Here is a 15,962-nt window from a genome sequence, read left to right as displayed (position 1 = left end):
CTCCTCCATCCCTCGAGCCTATCCTCCTTTAAACCAGTTCCCAGATCACGCACCACCACTTCCACCATTGATCCACACTCTTGTTACTGCAAAACTGACCAAAGTAGACAGCATTACATTTGAGTAACACGTGTCTTTTTATAGCAGCCGATGCCATATCACATTGAAATATGGGAAAAGATGGTCTTTCATTAGATTTTAACAGATAGCTCTAGGTAATTGTTTTGCATTATGGGCCACATGCTAATAACATGTCAATATGGATGTGTGTGTGCTTTATTTTCCCCAAATAATAAACATCAAAACCTCAAAAACATCTTGATTTAACGTGAAATACTGATCATATCTCACATGATCAGTATTCTAAAATTCATTTAGCTAGTAGATGGATCTGTGAAAAAACAAATCTTTTGGAGAAGCGCTAACACAGCAACATTATCATTGATATTAATTGGTGTTTCTAACTGATGAATGTAACCAATGTTCACCCCTGATTTTAATTTCTGTTTTTGGTCTGCCTCAAAGAGAGGACCTTTCAAGCTTCACAGCGCTGGGGGAACGGCAGATAACCGTGTGGGGGTTCAAGGCCATGATGAACAGCTCTCTGCCACTGTGAAATCCAACTTGGAAGAGACAAATCCCCCAAACTATCAGTCCAATACTAATATGGTTACAAAAATACAACCTTTTTTTTACTAATCATAAATGATACTTTCAAATAACAGAAACCAGCTCCCCCAACCAAAGGTTTCTGAACCAAAAGTACGTTCCCATAATTCTTTTCTAATCAGCCTTTCATTGCGCCCACAGAAACATTCAGTTCCACGTGGTTAACGTTGTGAAATGTTGCAGTTGGTTTAGTTTGGTTCTGCTGCACTTTCAAAGGAATATAATCACGCCAATACTTTGCTTTGCTTTTAGTGCGAACGCAGCATTAGGTTTTGCCAGATTGTAGCAAAAGATCCAGTAGTGAACATTTACTTGCATTGATGTTGTTGGTTGGTCTGTCGGCATTGCCAGTAACTTTGAAGGAATGAATGCATTTTAAATGATAAATCTGAAATATAATGTTCCTCTGCTCAACTACATATTCATTCATAGATATGCTTTTTTTCATTTGCTTTATACTCAAAACCTGACAACTTGCCACCATCCAGAGACAGGAAAGAGGGAACAGAAAGAAGGATCTTTCCACCTCAACGTACACACACACACATACAGGCATATTTACACAAACAGCCCCCCACATTGTTAGGACTTCCAAAAAGGCCCTCCCCCGTCCGTCATTTATCTTTTCTCTCTCCTTGGCTTCTCCACTCCGATTTATCGCTCTCTCTGAAGAGCTTCTCCCTCTGTCATGAGGAACAATGTGTCCCCATCGGTACTTATTTCAGAAATAATGTGTACGGTAACAACCGTGAGTGAAATATCATTTTTGTTATGGTTATGAATTACTCCTTCGCTTGCTAGCGAGCTAGGCTACGTGGGAATGTTGCAGGCCTGCAAGACCGGAGTCTGGGGACATCAAAGTTTAAATCATAGCAGCATTGTAGCTTTAGGTCCGGAGGAAAGGTCGTGCTTTTTAATTGTCAGTCTCTCTCAGAAGACATTGGTGTTCCTGTCAACTTGTTGTTTTAATGCCCGCTACGTTCTTGGTCTTTTCTGATAGCGTAGCGATCCACTCGTATCACATGGTTTCTTTGGTTTAGTTCACTGAGCGTGCTTGCTCCGTGGTGCATTAAAGTAGTGATTAATTAAAGTATATTCCACCATTTTTCAAATGCTGTCCATCTGCAATGATGCTAACTATAACCACTACCTCACCCCCAATCTCACACATTTAATCAAGACTTTTTCATTTGAATTTTGTTTTGACTCTAAATATGACTTGCCACCTTCTCCCCTGCTTCCCAGTATATAAATGGGGCTATTAGTGACAGTCGGCCTCAAGCCCAGTGGGAAACCATGTGGTTCTAGAGCCCTTTCCCTGACATTCGTTATTCATGGTTAAAACTCTCCTCTCCCCTGTGTGTCCTCAGGTTGTTTGCCACCAAATGTAGTGGCTGTCTTGAGAAGATAGCGCCTACAGAGTTCGTGATGCGAGCACTGGAGAGTGTTTACCACCTCGGCTGCTTCTGCTGCTGCGTCTGTGATCGCCAGCTGTGCAAAGGAGACGAGTTTGTTCTGAAAGGAGGTCAGCTGCTTTGCAAGAGTGACTACGAGAGGGAGAGGGACCTGCTCAGCGCAGTCAGCCCAGACAACTCGGACTCAGGTAACATTGGGGATACCGTCGTAGGCTATTATGAGCGAAAACCGTTTAAAAATGAGTCCAAATGATATGTGTTTGTTCATATCCGTCTGATTACAGAGAAGAGTGAGGATGAGGATATGGATGTGAAGTCAGAGAAGTGCCCTTCAGCAGGGAAAGGAAGCAGCGATGGCAAGGACCCTCGCCGCCCCAAACGCCCACGCACCATCCTCAACACCCAGCAGAGGAGGGCCTTCAAGGCCTCCTTCGAGGTGTCTTCCAAACCCTGCAGAAAGGTGACGATAATGATTTATTGTGCCTTTAATGGAGTGAAAATTACACCTGTCTGGTATTTGGGAAATAAAAACAAAGTTGTGATGCAAACATATGATAATAATATGTAGAAATGGCTGAAAGTGTGTCTCTGCTGTGTCTCACAGGTGAGAGAGACCCTGGCAGCAGAGACAGGACTCACTGTACGGGTGGTCCAGGTCTGGTTTCAGAACCAGAGAGCAAAGGTCAGTACCCAAAATGTTCTATCTCCCAAATCACCAATTATCACCAAATAAGTCAGTGGCCTCTATGCTCATTTCAAAAGGAACTTCCAATGTATCAGTTAGCTTTAGTTCAGTGTTGAATTGGTTAGATTAGTAAAAAAAGATGATGATTTAGGCTGGAATAAATGTATGTCTTATCTGATTGGGTATGTTAGTTAAGTATGGAACTTTTTACACAGGACACATACACATCTCTTGGGCAAAAGTCTCTTAGTGGTCTCTTCAGAGTCTCTCACATTGATTAACTTGCCCTTAGAAGCACTGTATTTTTTGCCAGGTCCACCAAGTCGAACTACCTAACATGTGACAAGACACAGTACTGGCAGAAGTGATGTCATTATCCAGATCTGGATTACATGTGAAATGGGGTCTTACTGCTTTTTTTTTGCCAAAAGTGCTTAATTGTCTAAACCAGTTAAGCTCCAGTGGATCAAGAATTTATAATCTACTATTTGTTTGGCTTGGGGGCATCTGAGAGAATGAGCTCATCAAAGTCAGAATATCCAAAAGGCCGTTTACTGAAGTCAGTTATCTGTCTTAGCAAGTCACATAGTCCTTGTCCATATTCCAATGGACCCTGAAAAACTGGACAACGATGTATTATGATTTGATGGTCTCTGTTCAACCACTTCTCTTTTGAATATAAGACAGCTGATCTAATGGAATTTGTTTTCTGCTGGGGAGAAATGGTCAGTACACTAGTTGGCTCCTTATGTCTACTGAAAATACTGAATGTGTCTCCTAGTAAGTGTCATTCTATATCTCCTTTTACCATGCCTCAGAGCCCTGGCAATGGCAGCTGGATTCATACATTGTCACAAGATCAAACACAAAGCATTCAAATCAGACTGGAATTGGTGCGTTTGTGCCTGAAATGAGCAGCATCCTCAGGTGATTGTGACACAGGGAGGCGACTGTCTGCTGCATCGGCATCAGTAGTAGTGGAGCTGGGATCGCTTGATTTAACTGAGATCTATGGCTGAAAGAAGAGCAAAGAACAGCGCTATTGGCTTTTTGCTGTTCTCTCAACTTGCGTTGGCAAGAGTTTGATTGACAGATGGTTCATCCAGTCACCTGCCAAGTATTTTTTTTGAAAGGGCACGCCCTTTACCAAACAGTTTCCAATGAGTGGCTTCTCAGATGGTTGTGTGTAACAGCGACCATCTGGCCCGTCAGGTTAGTAGAGCACCGTAGTAACTTGTACACTTGGGAGGAAGTCCTTCTAAGATTTACATCTTCGGTGCGAACCGACATTTTAGGAAAGGCAAGTGTTGAGGGACTTTTGGTTGGCTGGAATAAGCTTTATGGTGATAAAACAAGTTGTCATGAAATACGCCAGTTCATATCACACTGTTGAATATCTAAATTCACCTTTTTTCTAATTGAAAGATTTCAGGTTGGCTTACAAATATACATCCTGAAAAATTCTAGTGATGACGTTTTAAGTCTCGTTATTTAGTATGTCTCTCCTCATGCAAATGCCGCATATCATTTCCACTGTTAATCTGTTTCCAGATGAAGAAGCTAGCCCGTAGACAACAGCAACAGCAGGAGCAGCACAACAGCCAGAGGCTCAGCCAAGGTGAGGAATTATCTGTGCCTATATATTGTGGCGCTTAGTGACTTCTCTGAAAAAAGCACAATTGATGTCCAGCGGCATGGTTTGATCCGTCCATTCAAACCGTAAGGACAGAGTCACGTAGGTAACTCATGAATTATTTGAAGAAACAGCTTGAAATATTACATTCATTAGAGAAGCAATAAACTGAGTGGAGTCACTCAGCAAACACTTCCAGTTTTGTAGGCTTTAGAAATGAGTCCCATACTCGGGAGCCAGAGTTACATCTCCGCTGGTAAATATCACTTTTCCCCGTCAGTGGAGCTATAAAGGGAGGGACGCAGCCGGGATCCTGGCTGCAGCACAGCTCCTCATAGCTGAGGGCTTATTGCCACTGTGGTCTCCCAGCGTATATGAGCAGACAGTTTAGATAAGTGTCTCAGTGCTTTGGCAAGCACGGCCTCTATCTGTTCTGGGACTTCCAGCGTGTCAATATTGGCATAGCAGCGGGGTTTATTATAGTGGAAAATGCTGTTGTTAACCAAATGAGCTAAGCAAACCAGCAAACGGGGGGTTGTTTGACATTGATGTTCGGATGAGATGAAGCCTCACGGATGACTGGTGAGATATCTTCAAGATCAAACAGCCAGTCAGTTTAGACAATTCATTTACAGTATACCCTCTTCTAAGAGAACCATTTGTTGTGGAGCATTCATAGTACGGTGTGGTCATTAAGTAGCCTTATTTAGGGCAACTAACATTATACAGTATTTCACAATAACAGTGTATTTAATGAATTGATTATGTGGGACTACAGCAGCCCCAAGATCTTCTAGCCCACTAGCAGTTTACAGTTAGCTCTTTCTGTTGGAGCGGGAGAGCTCTGCATGGACCAAACTAATAATACCCCTCCAACTTTTGTCCAGTAAGGAAGCGAATAAGCCAACCCATTACGATGTACTTCAAAACCCTGTAACTTTACTGATGAAAACCGTTAGCTGGAACGAGGTTTGGGTGAAAATGGATCGTCACCACTATAGCTGAGAGTTGTTACCCTGCTCCCATTTCTTTCATCTGTTACAGAGGGGATATCAGGTTGTATGGAGGGCCTGCTCAGCTCCTACTCAGGGCATCTACCTCCAAACCAGCAGCAGCAGCTGGTGACCATGGAGCATGGTGGCTACCACCCTGATCCCTTCCAGCAGGGCCTCACGCCACCACAGATGCCGGGTGACCACATGAACCCCTACGGTGAGCACCGCCCTCTACCACGTCTGGACCTGCTGCCTTGCTTTGAGGCGTTCTCTGTAGTCTCCTTGTTTCCTTTCATGGTGATGTCGAGGTCTCCAACTGGAGACCTGTCCAAGGTGTTTCCTTAGCTGCGCCCCGGTGCATGTTGGGAAAAACTGCAGCACTCAAACACATTAGATAGCAGTAGAGAAGTGCATTCTTTTTCAACATCCCTGCGATACTCCATATGAAACATGTTGATTTAAGATATTGCCAAGTTGCATTATGGGAAGTACAAGATACAAAATTGATAGTTGATCGTTAAGAACCTGTTCAGTTGAATCATGTAAGGCCTGACTTTTAGTTATTTGCATTTAAGTATTATCCTATTAGCACTTTTGGAACATACTGTAACTCATATTGCTTTTTTAGTTTTCAATGAATTAACTGATCTTAGTAAGTGGTTCAATCTGGTTAACTCTTATGCAAGCTATGATTTCTAATTTCTCCTGCGTTTTGACTTCTTGGCTTTTTCATTAGAACAATGTGTTACAGCGACAGGGCCGTGGAAAAGTGCACAAACAAAGCACTCGCTAAATGACACAGTGCTCCAGATAAAGAGGTTGCAGAACAATCAAGCAAGAACTCAGCAGAAATACACCAACCACTGCCCACACAGCATCACAACTCAGAAAGAAGGGGCCACACGTGTGAAAATAGTCTGCAGAGATATTGGCAATTGAAACTTGGCAACAGGAAAAAGTAACACATTCACCCAACAAATAAAGCCAAGCCTCCATCAGTCATCAGACTGACGCAATTGCAACAAATAAATAAAAGTAGGAGAGGTTTTTTGTCAAATTGAGTACTTAATTAATATAGCAAGGCAGGTTTACCTGTCTAGCACATTTCCGCAACAAGGCAAGTGCTTCACATTAACCCATTAAAAGATTCAAAACATAAGGCCAAAGAAAAGGACAAAATAAACAAGCCCAAAATGTTGCAGTGCAGTTTATTAAAGAAAGAAAAAGTCTTACTTGGGACTGTTTTAGGTTCCAAGAAACAAGGTTACCACTGGAACCAAGGTTTTTAGGTTTTCACTGAACTGTTTTTTAGGTTCCCAGAACCAAGGCTTTACCTTAGTCTGGGTTTAGTTCCCTGAACTAAAGGTCTTGAAAGAGCAACATCATTAAATCTGGTTCAATTGAATGCAGCAGCAAAAAGAAAAGTCAGCTGAAATGTCTGAGCTGACCTGCAAGGAGTTTGTTCTCGACATCTGGAGCAGGACAATAGAAAATCAAACTGTAGCCCGTCATTATATGAATAATATGCTAAATATACCACCTCGTCAGTGCAGACAGCCAACCAAGGAGGGCCCATTCTATTGTGAATAATTGTATTCATTAAACTTTTATTAAAGACTATTCAACTTTAAATCTTTCAATCTTTCATACGGACATACCCGATGATCGGAAGCAACCCAAAAGAGAGCTATTTCCAACCGCATTACTCCTTGTTATTTCTCATGGAAGGTTCTGTACAGTTGAGTCCCACAGATCAAACATCAGCCTTTTTCAGCTGTGTCAGCTTGCTGTGCAGCTCGTCCCTCCGTTTTCAGTGGACTTCTTAAAGCTGTTGTCAACACACGGCCGTCGTGCTGGACGTCACCGTTTCTTCTCTGCTCTTCGAAGGTACCGACATCATCTTCCATGACATGGACAGCGACACCTCTCTGACTAGTCTGAATGACTGCTTCATGGCCCCCACAGACGTCAGCTCCTCGCATCCTCGGGCGGGGAACCCCATCGACCGCCTGTACTCCATGCAGAGCTCCTACTTTGCCTCTTGAGAAGTGCTACCGTCCCAGCCCACAGCACCGTGGCCCCGGGGCCACAAACAGGCGAGCCTGCACCGGAGTGGACACCAGACACATGTCCGGTAAGACATGAATCAGTAAGGAGGGAAATGTGACTCCAAGACCAAATCCACCAAATATAACGGAGCGGCCTCGGCCCGTCAAAGGAGGGGGGAAAACTTGAAACTTAAACTTCTCCTGCCACCCGCTGTCTGCGCAGGAGTCTGGAAGGCGTGGGGCCTCCGTCTTCAACTGGCTTTCTTTTGTTGGATGTGGACCTTTGTACAGATATATGGGAGTGTTCAGTGCTATGAAAATCAGACTGTCACAGAAAAGTAAGGCTGCGTGTTTGTAACACAGTTTAATACGTACTTTATTTTAATGGGACAATCAGGCAAATGTAGTTTTGGTGATGTAATGTAGTGCCAAGCACTTGTGTAAAAAAAGCAGTGAGCCAACTGATTGATACCTGTTTCAGAATGTAAATAATGTTCTAAATGTATTTACTGTTCTTCAGACACATCCCGTTTTGCATGTTAGGTTAGACAGCGGTTTATTTATTTCTCCCCAACGTACTGGTACACAATAAGAAAAAACAATTCTGGCAATAAGATCCCATACAAAAAAACACCTTCTTACCTAATTCGTTGATGATTTGATTCTGCTATTTATCATGTTATTTCAATTGTTTAGTGAGTGTGTAAATTAATATTGCTTTGCTATTTATTTTTCCATTGAAATCATATGGATTTTGTCGAGACGGCATTTTAGATTTGTTAACTTATCAAAAGTGTTGGTGCTTAAATAAAAATATAAAATGCATTCTCTTGAATTCTTGTCGTCAATGAACAACAACGGCAGGACATTTCACCGGGTGTTGAGCGGGCGGGCCTCTAATCATCGATGTGACATGGGTGTGCGCGTGAATGTGTTTTGGCTTTGATCCCGATGACAGGTTGCACCCTGTATGGCTTCCTCCGCCATCAGTGTGCATGTCCAAGCAAAGTGCACAGCGCTGTAATGATGCCAGTCCATCTACCATCAGTTTACAGTGGTACATAGAGGAAAGAACAAGTTCTGCATTATTACTTATTCCTTGCAAACATGGAACCCCAAACAATCACATGAGAGTTATTATATGCAATTGCATAGTTTGTGGACTTTGTGTGTGAGAAACGCCAACTTTATGGTTGATTAGAAACAACAAAGAGGTTTTTTTTTTTTACTTAGCATAAAACAGGTCAAATGAATTTTGTCCTTTAAAACAGACAGCGAAACATATTTGGTTATGAATTTATACAATGATACGCCCTGTGTGACCCTACTCGGGCGTACAGATCAGAGGCATAACTCGTTCTATGGCGGACATGTTCATAACTAAGTTTTAAAAATTGGCTTGGCTTTATAATCTCGCTAAAGCTCTGTCTAGTTATACAAACTATTCTAAAATAAACTACAGTTTAGCCACTAACCCTAACCCCCTAACCCTGACCCTAACCCCCTGACCCTAACCCTGGGCCTGCATGGGCTTTCTCCGGGTGCTCCCCGATGACATATAACCTCATTATGAAATGATTTATGCGGTGTTATGATTATTCCTCTAGCACGTGGTATGCATCACATGCTCATAGAGTCTGTACTAAGTTGGTGTGCGAGGATGACAGGTGTGCATTAGCTTCAGCACCCACGTGTTGGCGTTTATGCACGGGGTAGAGCAGCAATAGAATCCTTAAGCCCAAAAAGATATCCTGATGTCTTAATGTGAATTGAGGGAAGATCCCCACCAGCTGGATGGAAGGAACCACATAGTAAGCAGAAAAGTTGGATGAGACAGAGAACGGCAGAGCTAAACGCCAAGGAGGGAGAGAGTCAGACTGCAGGAGAGAAAAACAAGTGAAGAAATGACAGGAATTAGAAGTTGAGAGTTTGTGCCTGAGGTGCAACACGGAGAGACGCGAGGCGACACCTGGCCGCCTCCCCAATCACCCTGACGGCACATCAGCTCCACATCTGTGCTCCACCTCGTTTCTGCCAAACCTACGCCGAGATCTATCTTGATAAGCAGAACTGGTTTGTTCCCCTCTCACCCACTGCAGCGCGAGAACTGCACCGACGCCACTAACACCAAGTATTACAAAGGTATTTTTTCATATAAAACGTGTTTTTCCAATGTGTTCTTCCAAAGCGTTTCTCTTCAACTTCAGAAAGTAAATAATACACTACGGCCAAACAATATTTTAGAGCTTACATCAACAAAAAATAATAATAGGAATAGTTTGTTGTTACTATTTTAAATGATTGGATGAGCTTCTCTTAAAATCTATAAAGAACCCAAACTCGGGCCTAGAGACGCACAAACTACCTTTGAAGGTATTTTGCACATTTTTAATGCACACATCGAGAAGAAACGATATGAGAAGCATCTTTCAATGTGGTCACCACAAAAGGGAATAAACACCTCTCTGTCAGCAAGGATCTCTGATTTGTGTTGGATTGGATTACAAGTCAAAAGGGGTCTCATATTTGCGATAACATCAGAATGCAGTACATAGTTATTCGGGACCATGTGACCTCGATGTGTTTCAGACACTCTAAATGACACTAAAGGATGTCAAAATAACTAGTGCAGAATAGGGTGGAATGAGAACAATGTCTTAACATGCAAATAAGTGTTCTGTGCATCAGGACATTAATTAAAAGGAGAAACAACTGACAACCAGAACTAGTTGTACAGAGTGTGTGTGTGTGTGTGTGTGTGTGTGTGTGTGTGTGTGTGTGTGTACTGCAGATGGTGTGTGCGGCCAATAAGAGAACCAATGAAATATTACACCTTGTCCAAACCTTATTGTCTGAATTCTGACCTGGACCCAATCCCTTGGTGTCCTCACTCTGTGACCTTGGGACATCTGATCCCTAAACTCATAGTATACACACACACACACCTGCAGACACACACTACTTCCATCAGCCCAGACAGGTTCTTTGAACCCTCACACCCCAGATCTGAGTCCAGAATTCTCTTCTGTAATTTACACCTGAAGGCTTACATGCATTATTTGGTCGACTAGAAAATACACGAGGTTCTCTCACCTCTCGACCTGCAGGTTTCGTGACTGACAGACAGCAACAATATTTACCCTCTGCGCAGCAAAGCCCTTGCTCCTCTGCATGTGCTGTGAGTGAGCATGAGTGGAATTACTGCCATTTGTTCCACTCCGACAAGCTGCAGGGTGAAAGACAAACAGCTGCCTCTTGCCAAACAATTGATCATAAAAAATTGATGCGTATACACTGCAGCACACAAAGGCAGCTCATGGTTTGAGTTCAGTCAGGTGGAAGGTACAGAGGGAGACAGATGTCAGGGGCTTTCTGCACGATGAAACCTGCCACCCAACAACGCTCGGCCTCGGCGTTACTGGAAAGCGTTTCTCAGGTGATTCAGAGGCCGAGGGGAGAGGACCTGCTGGCTGCATGCTGAGCTTTCATCAGACAACTCGGGAGAGGAAGTAACATGAAGTAAAGTAACATGTGTCTTATGTATTTGTCAAAACAAACTGACACGTTGTTTTTCAGGAAGGTTTTCTATGTTGTTTTACTCCTAAACGGCGGCAGTTTTATGGCTTAGGTAGTTTTCTTTTTCTGGTGGTTTATTGGCACATGGCTGTATTATTATCTCAAGTTTACCAAATTTGATTTATAAAGTACAAAACAGCTGTAGTTTTATACTACATGTCACTTACCCATTCACACACAGGTGCTACAATGCACCATCAACATGGACCAGAAGAGCCGGCACTGGAAACCACTGGATCATTAGACGAGCTGCTCCACCAATGAGCCTCCCCATTGTGTGAGAGGTACGTGGTATAATAACGGCTATTGCAAGCAAGAACTTTGCTGAGGACATGTAAAAACCAAATGAAAATGTGACTTTATTGTACTACTCAATTGCCTTTTTTTCTTATACAGTACCTTTACATCACTGCCACTTCATTTCCATTTTGATGCCAGTAGGACGTGGTAAATAAGAATGGTTAAAGAGAGGTTACTATTAGCAGTATTATAAGAAATATTACTCAAGGTCATCCCATTATTATAAGAAGAAGAAGAAGAAGAACTTAGCGTCTGCTTAAATTCCTTTTTTTCCAATTTAATCAATTGTGCACCCAGCCCCACTACATAGGTGCACATCACTGTAATGCCCGATTAACATAAACAAGATTATTTTTTGGAAGCAGCAGCATGTACCAACGCATTTCAGTGTTATTAGCCCTTAAGTCCCCCAACAGTCAAGGCCTACAGCAGCAAAGGTAGGTGCTAGTCCGAGGCAAGCCTGAGCCAGCCCTAACAACAAGGAAAGAGTTCTGTTAATGCGGAGAGGGGTTCTGCCGCCCTGACTGGAACTGGAAACTGGTTCGACAGGTGAAGTGCTAGATTAATGTATAATGTGACTCCCGTTGAACATAGAGACTCCAGGAAACCCAAGTGGCCCTGTATTCTGGAGGCACCGTGTATTGGTTGGATAAAAGTGTGCCATGAGGAGTTCATTTTACTCATTGTTTGATTTCATCTAGCTTGATCGATATATCATTATGTAAAAAAAACTTGTTTTATGTGCGTGTGAAAGATGATTCCCTCCATACTACACCTGGAACACTGAAGGTAAACTTTGGCAAGGGATTTCTCTTTGAGATCTTTGAGAGCAAAGGACAGTAAGCTAAAGCTATTGGGTCATTTCAAACCAAACCTTTATAACCTTGATGTACATGTTTTATATGTATAATTTCTTGCTTGATAAATAATGCTTCTTTCTGTGTTTATCCTCTTCAAAATTCTTATTTTCATTTGCCGGAGCACAATAAAAAGTTCACCATGTCAAGCTCAGAAATAGATCAAGTGAATGCTGGAGTTTTTTTTTTTCTTCCAAAGAACAGGTTGCGTGTTGCGGTGAAGAATCAAGTGAGATGTGATTGTTGAACACGAGTGAAGGTAGCCCTGCCTTTTCCCCACATCTGTAAGTCTGATCTCACTATCAGGAATCCTAATCTTCACACATGCCACATTCTTGGCGCTGTGAACATGAGATAAAAGGTGAGTGTCGGGTGCTGGAGGCCCTGCGAGCATCGCTCTGGGCCTGCCGCACTGAGCTGTGAGACAGCTTCTGACAATGCACTGGCACCGCGCGTCTTATCCGGGGGGGGGGGGGGGGGGGGGGGGAATCTGACATCACAGGTGTGAGCAAACAGAGAAGTCAATCAGGCCGAGCCGCCGCGCAGGCACGAAACCGCTCTCCCCCCTGGGGACGAGATGGCTGTCGAAAGCAAACCTGCTGTGGGCTGACCTGAAGACGATGTCCGACACGCAGATCAAACTCACTTTCAGCTCAGGCCTGTGACCTGCTGCCCTCTCTCACATTGTTACCATACTTTCACGCACTTTGGAGAAAAACACTGATTTAGTCTGCGTCTCGGGCAGACGAATGGCTCCCAGAGGGCAGGTAGTTGTGTTTGGCCCTTTCAGGTGTGATGCCCCTCCCCCTTCGACACCAAGGCTGCACTCTTGAAACTTCTTGTTTGCTTTCTTTTTATTGTCATTGGAGTGTACACAAAATGGTAGACAGTGTGTCAATCTCTATTGTCCTAAGGGCTGCTCACATGTTTAGTTAACATTTCCTTTTGATGAGAGACACATATTCATAGTATATCTGATCATTGTGCCTCGACACAATTTGAATTTTGGTGACTAGAAAGAGACTATTGTATTATATTGTATCTTAATTGGTTTTAATTAAGTGGCAGAAATTATATAAATTCTACTAGCATGGCTACGGCTCGTTCTCAACAGAGAAGAGCGCATGCTAGCTCCGGGAGACGGTAAACATTCAGTCAGAGCAGAACGCGGCACAATCTGAAGAAATCTCTTTACAGTTTGAATGACTTAAATTGCTCTGTTCAGAAATATACCGTGTGCATAAAGTACACATTTCTGAGGCAAGAAAGTGCTATATGGACCTAATGTTTGAGGCTCACGGTCATGGCCCCATTCTGCAGTCTGTCATTGCATGAGGCCCCGTGGCCCTGTTGTGGTCTGTAATGTGAGTTGTTTCCCCGACTTATTACGCTGATTTGTTTATTGTCTTACAAAGAGCTCCTTCTCTGATGACATCATTAGAGGCTATGGGCTCATTTTAGGTCTGAACTTGCACTGAAACCCAAGCTCCCACTGCCAGACATTATTCATTAATAACAACAGGCTCCTGATGACATCAGCAGGGAAAGAGAGCCCTGTCATAAACATTAAAGAAGGCTGACACCTGTCTGCGGCTACGTTAGCATTGTGCTAGGTTGCTTGGAGTGCACCAAAAAGGCTCGTCTCTCTGTCACATGCGGCTTCAGGTGAGTCTGAAAGACGTTTGTCACCAGCCGGCACTAAGAGGCAGACCAGTGGTTTATACCCTAAGAGGTCAGATTGTGTTTTTTCATTCCCTCCTAAGTCACTGAGAGACGTAGCAGTAGGTGGAGACCCAAACAGAGCTAAACGGAGAATGAATATGACTCTCACATTTAGTATATTTTCATAATTTGTTTTTAGAAGCGTATTATTGTATGTAATTTTGTTTCCACATTATATAAACACAATATTTAGTCACAGAACATTGGGAGTGAATATCCTTCCGAAATGTTGAACATGAATAGTCTCTCTCACGTGTGCAAACTACTCCTTGTGTTTATATTTGATCTTTTTTGCAGTTGTGTTATAAAGTTGACAACAATTAAGTTAATTATTACATTTACTGTGCATTTAATTAGTGTTCAGGTGAGGAGTTACTTTAAGCTTTTTAATGATTTACCGCGTTATGCTGCCTTTTGAAAACATTCTAAAATACCAAAGAGATTTGTCAGTTGACGCCCTGGTTTCTGCGTCTTCTCATAACATGGTTGAATCCCACGGCTCCAGCGTTAACTTCGCTCAATATATTGATTGGTTTGTTATTAGTTGGGGAATACGGACAGAGCTCTGGAGGAGAAGAGCTTTTCTTATACACATAAAAGCCTGGAAGACCCAAAAATGTCCAGTGTAAAATGATGGAAGTTGTAACTTTAACTGACTGATTTCAGCACAGTATTTTATTATTTAGTTATGTTATTACAAATGATATTCAAATGATATGTTATTCAATTCTTTACTTATGTTAATCCTATTGTCATTATGATATCTAAATTGAATCAAATATTATGTTAGTAGCCGTGTTCGTCTGTCCAAACAACACTTCATTGTCACTGTCATGACAAGGATATTGTGTATAGATATTCATGACATTTAAGGATTACTGTACATTAAATGGTATTGAATCCACTAACGTGAACTTGTAACATACAGATAAATGTTCTTTGGGTACCGATTAAATGCAGATTAAAACGTATTTAATCGAAAGGTGTTGTCAGGATTGATTGATCCTCTTTTTTCTTTTGCTGAACTTAAGGGGATCAGGAGGATACTGTCACGGTCGTCAATTCTCAACAAATCAATCCTGTACGCATGGACACCTGACCTGAAAATCTGCTTACCTTCAGCTTTGTCTTTCACGTTGTCATATAAAGGTGAGTTTCTGGTACTATATGAGGCCCGAACTGAAGGTCCTCTGACTCCAGAGCAGAAAACACAACCCAGAGGGCACATTAACATTGGAACAAATGGTGATGTTGGATTGCACTCTCCCTCAGTTTAGATACACATGGTTCATATTTTCTCTTCTAAAACGGACTTAGGTGCTTCTCAAACAGAACGCTTCAGTGCGGAAATCCCAAGTTAGATACACAGGGAGATAAATGGGACCTCGTTCCCCAGACAAACTCAGCTCCTTATTAAAGCATTATGGACATGTTATCAGTGGATGCTTACGCAAGCTGCTCCAGGCAAAAGATTTTCCCTGTGAAATTGAAATATTAGAAAAGAATTGGGGGAACACACCACTTGTTCTTTCAGTGAGGAAAAGAAAATGGGGAATGATTTGTGTTACAAAAATGTAATACTCAACTGTTCTTACATGTGCCCCATTGTTCTTGTTCTTTCATGAACTTCCTTTTGTTTCTGAAGAGTAGCTTTTTGAACAGGGCTTTGTCCATAATAATGTTGTATATGTATATATAATATCTATCTATCCACATATCCCTATCCATCCATCCATCCATCCATCCATCCATCCATCCATCCATCCATCCATCATCCATCAATCTATCTATCTATCTATCTATCTATCTATCTATCTATCTATCTATCTATCTATCTATCTATCTATCTATCTATCTATCTATCTATCTATCTATCTATCTATCCATCCATTCATCTATCTATTCATCTATCCATCTATTCATCTATCTATCTATTCATCTATCTATCTAGACTTTTATAGTATATCTACATGGTTGCATTTGCGTTTGCATAAACTTCAGTGTAAATGAATAAATGCAGACCAGACTCAGATGCAGAGCTTTTTGAACAGTATCAACCCTA

At 42.2% G+C, this 15,962-nt stretch overlaps 1 protein-coding gene across 1 annotated transcript in view; it reads left to right on the top strand.

The window, feature by feature from the left end:
* The window catches only part of LOC119226183 (LIM/homeobox protein LMX-1.2-like), a 28,545-nt gene extending 20,325 nt beyond the window's left edge, over positions 1 to 8,220 (top strand). Inside the window, exons 3-8 of the mRNA XM_037483794.2 lie at positions 2,040 to 2,272; positions 2,369 to 2,544; positions 2,689 to 2,766; positions 4,321 to 4,387; positions 5,447 to 5,614; positions 7,285 to 8,220. Of these exons, the coding sequence (XP_037339691.1) occupies positions 2,040 to 2,272; positions 2,369 to 2,544; positions 2,689 to 2,766; positions 4,321 to 4,387; positions 5,447 to 5,614; positions 7,285 to 7,442 (880 nt within the window). The 3' untranslated portion in view covers positions 7,443 to 8,220. The remainder of the gene's footprint in view (positions 1 to 2,039; positions 2,273 to 2,368; positions 2,545 to 2,688; positions 2,767 to 4,320; positions 4,388 to 5,446; positions 5,615 to 7,284) is intronic.
* The last annotated feature ends 7,742 nt before the right edge of the window (positions 8,221 to 15,962 follow it).

The sequence above is a fragment of the Pungitius pungitius genome, chromosome 18, assembly GCF_949316345.1.
Source record: "Pungitius pungitius chromosome 18, fPunPun2.1, whole genome shotgun sequence".
NCBI classification, from domain to species: Eukaryota; Metazoa; Chordata; class Actinopteri; order Perciformes; family Gasterosteidae; genus Pungitius; species Pungitius pungitius.
The sequence above is the reverse complement of the archived record's forward strand: the minus strand, read 5'-3'. Positions and strand labels throughout refer to the sequence as shown.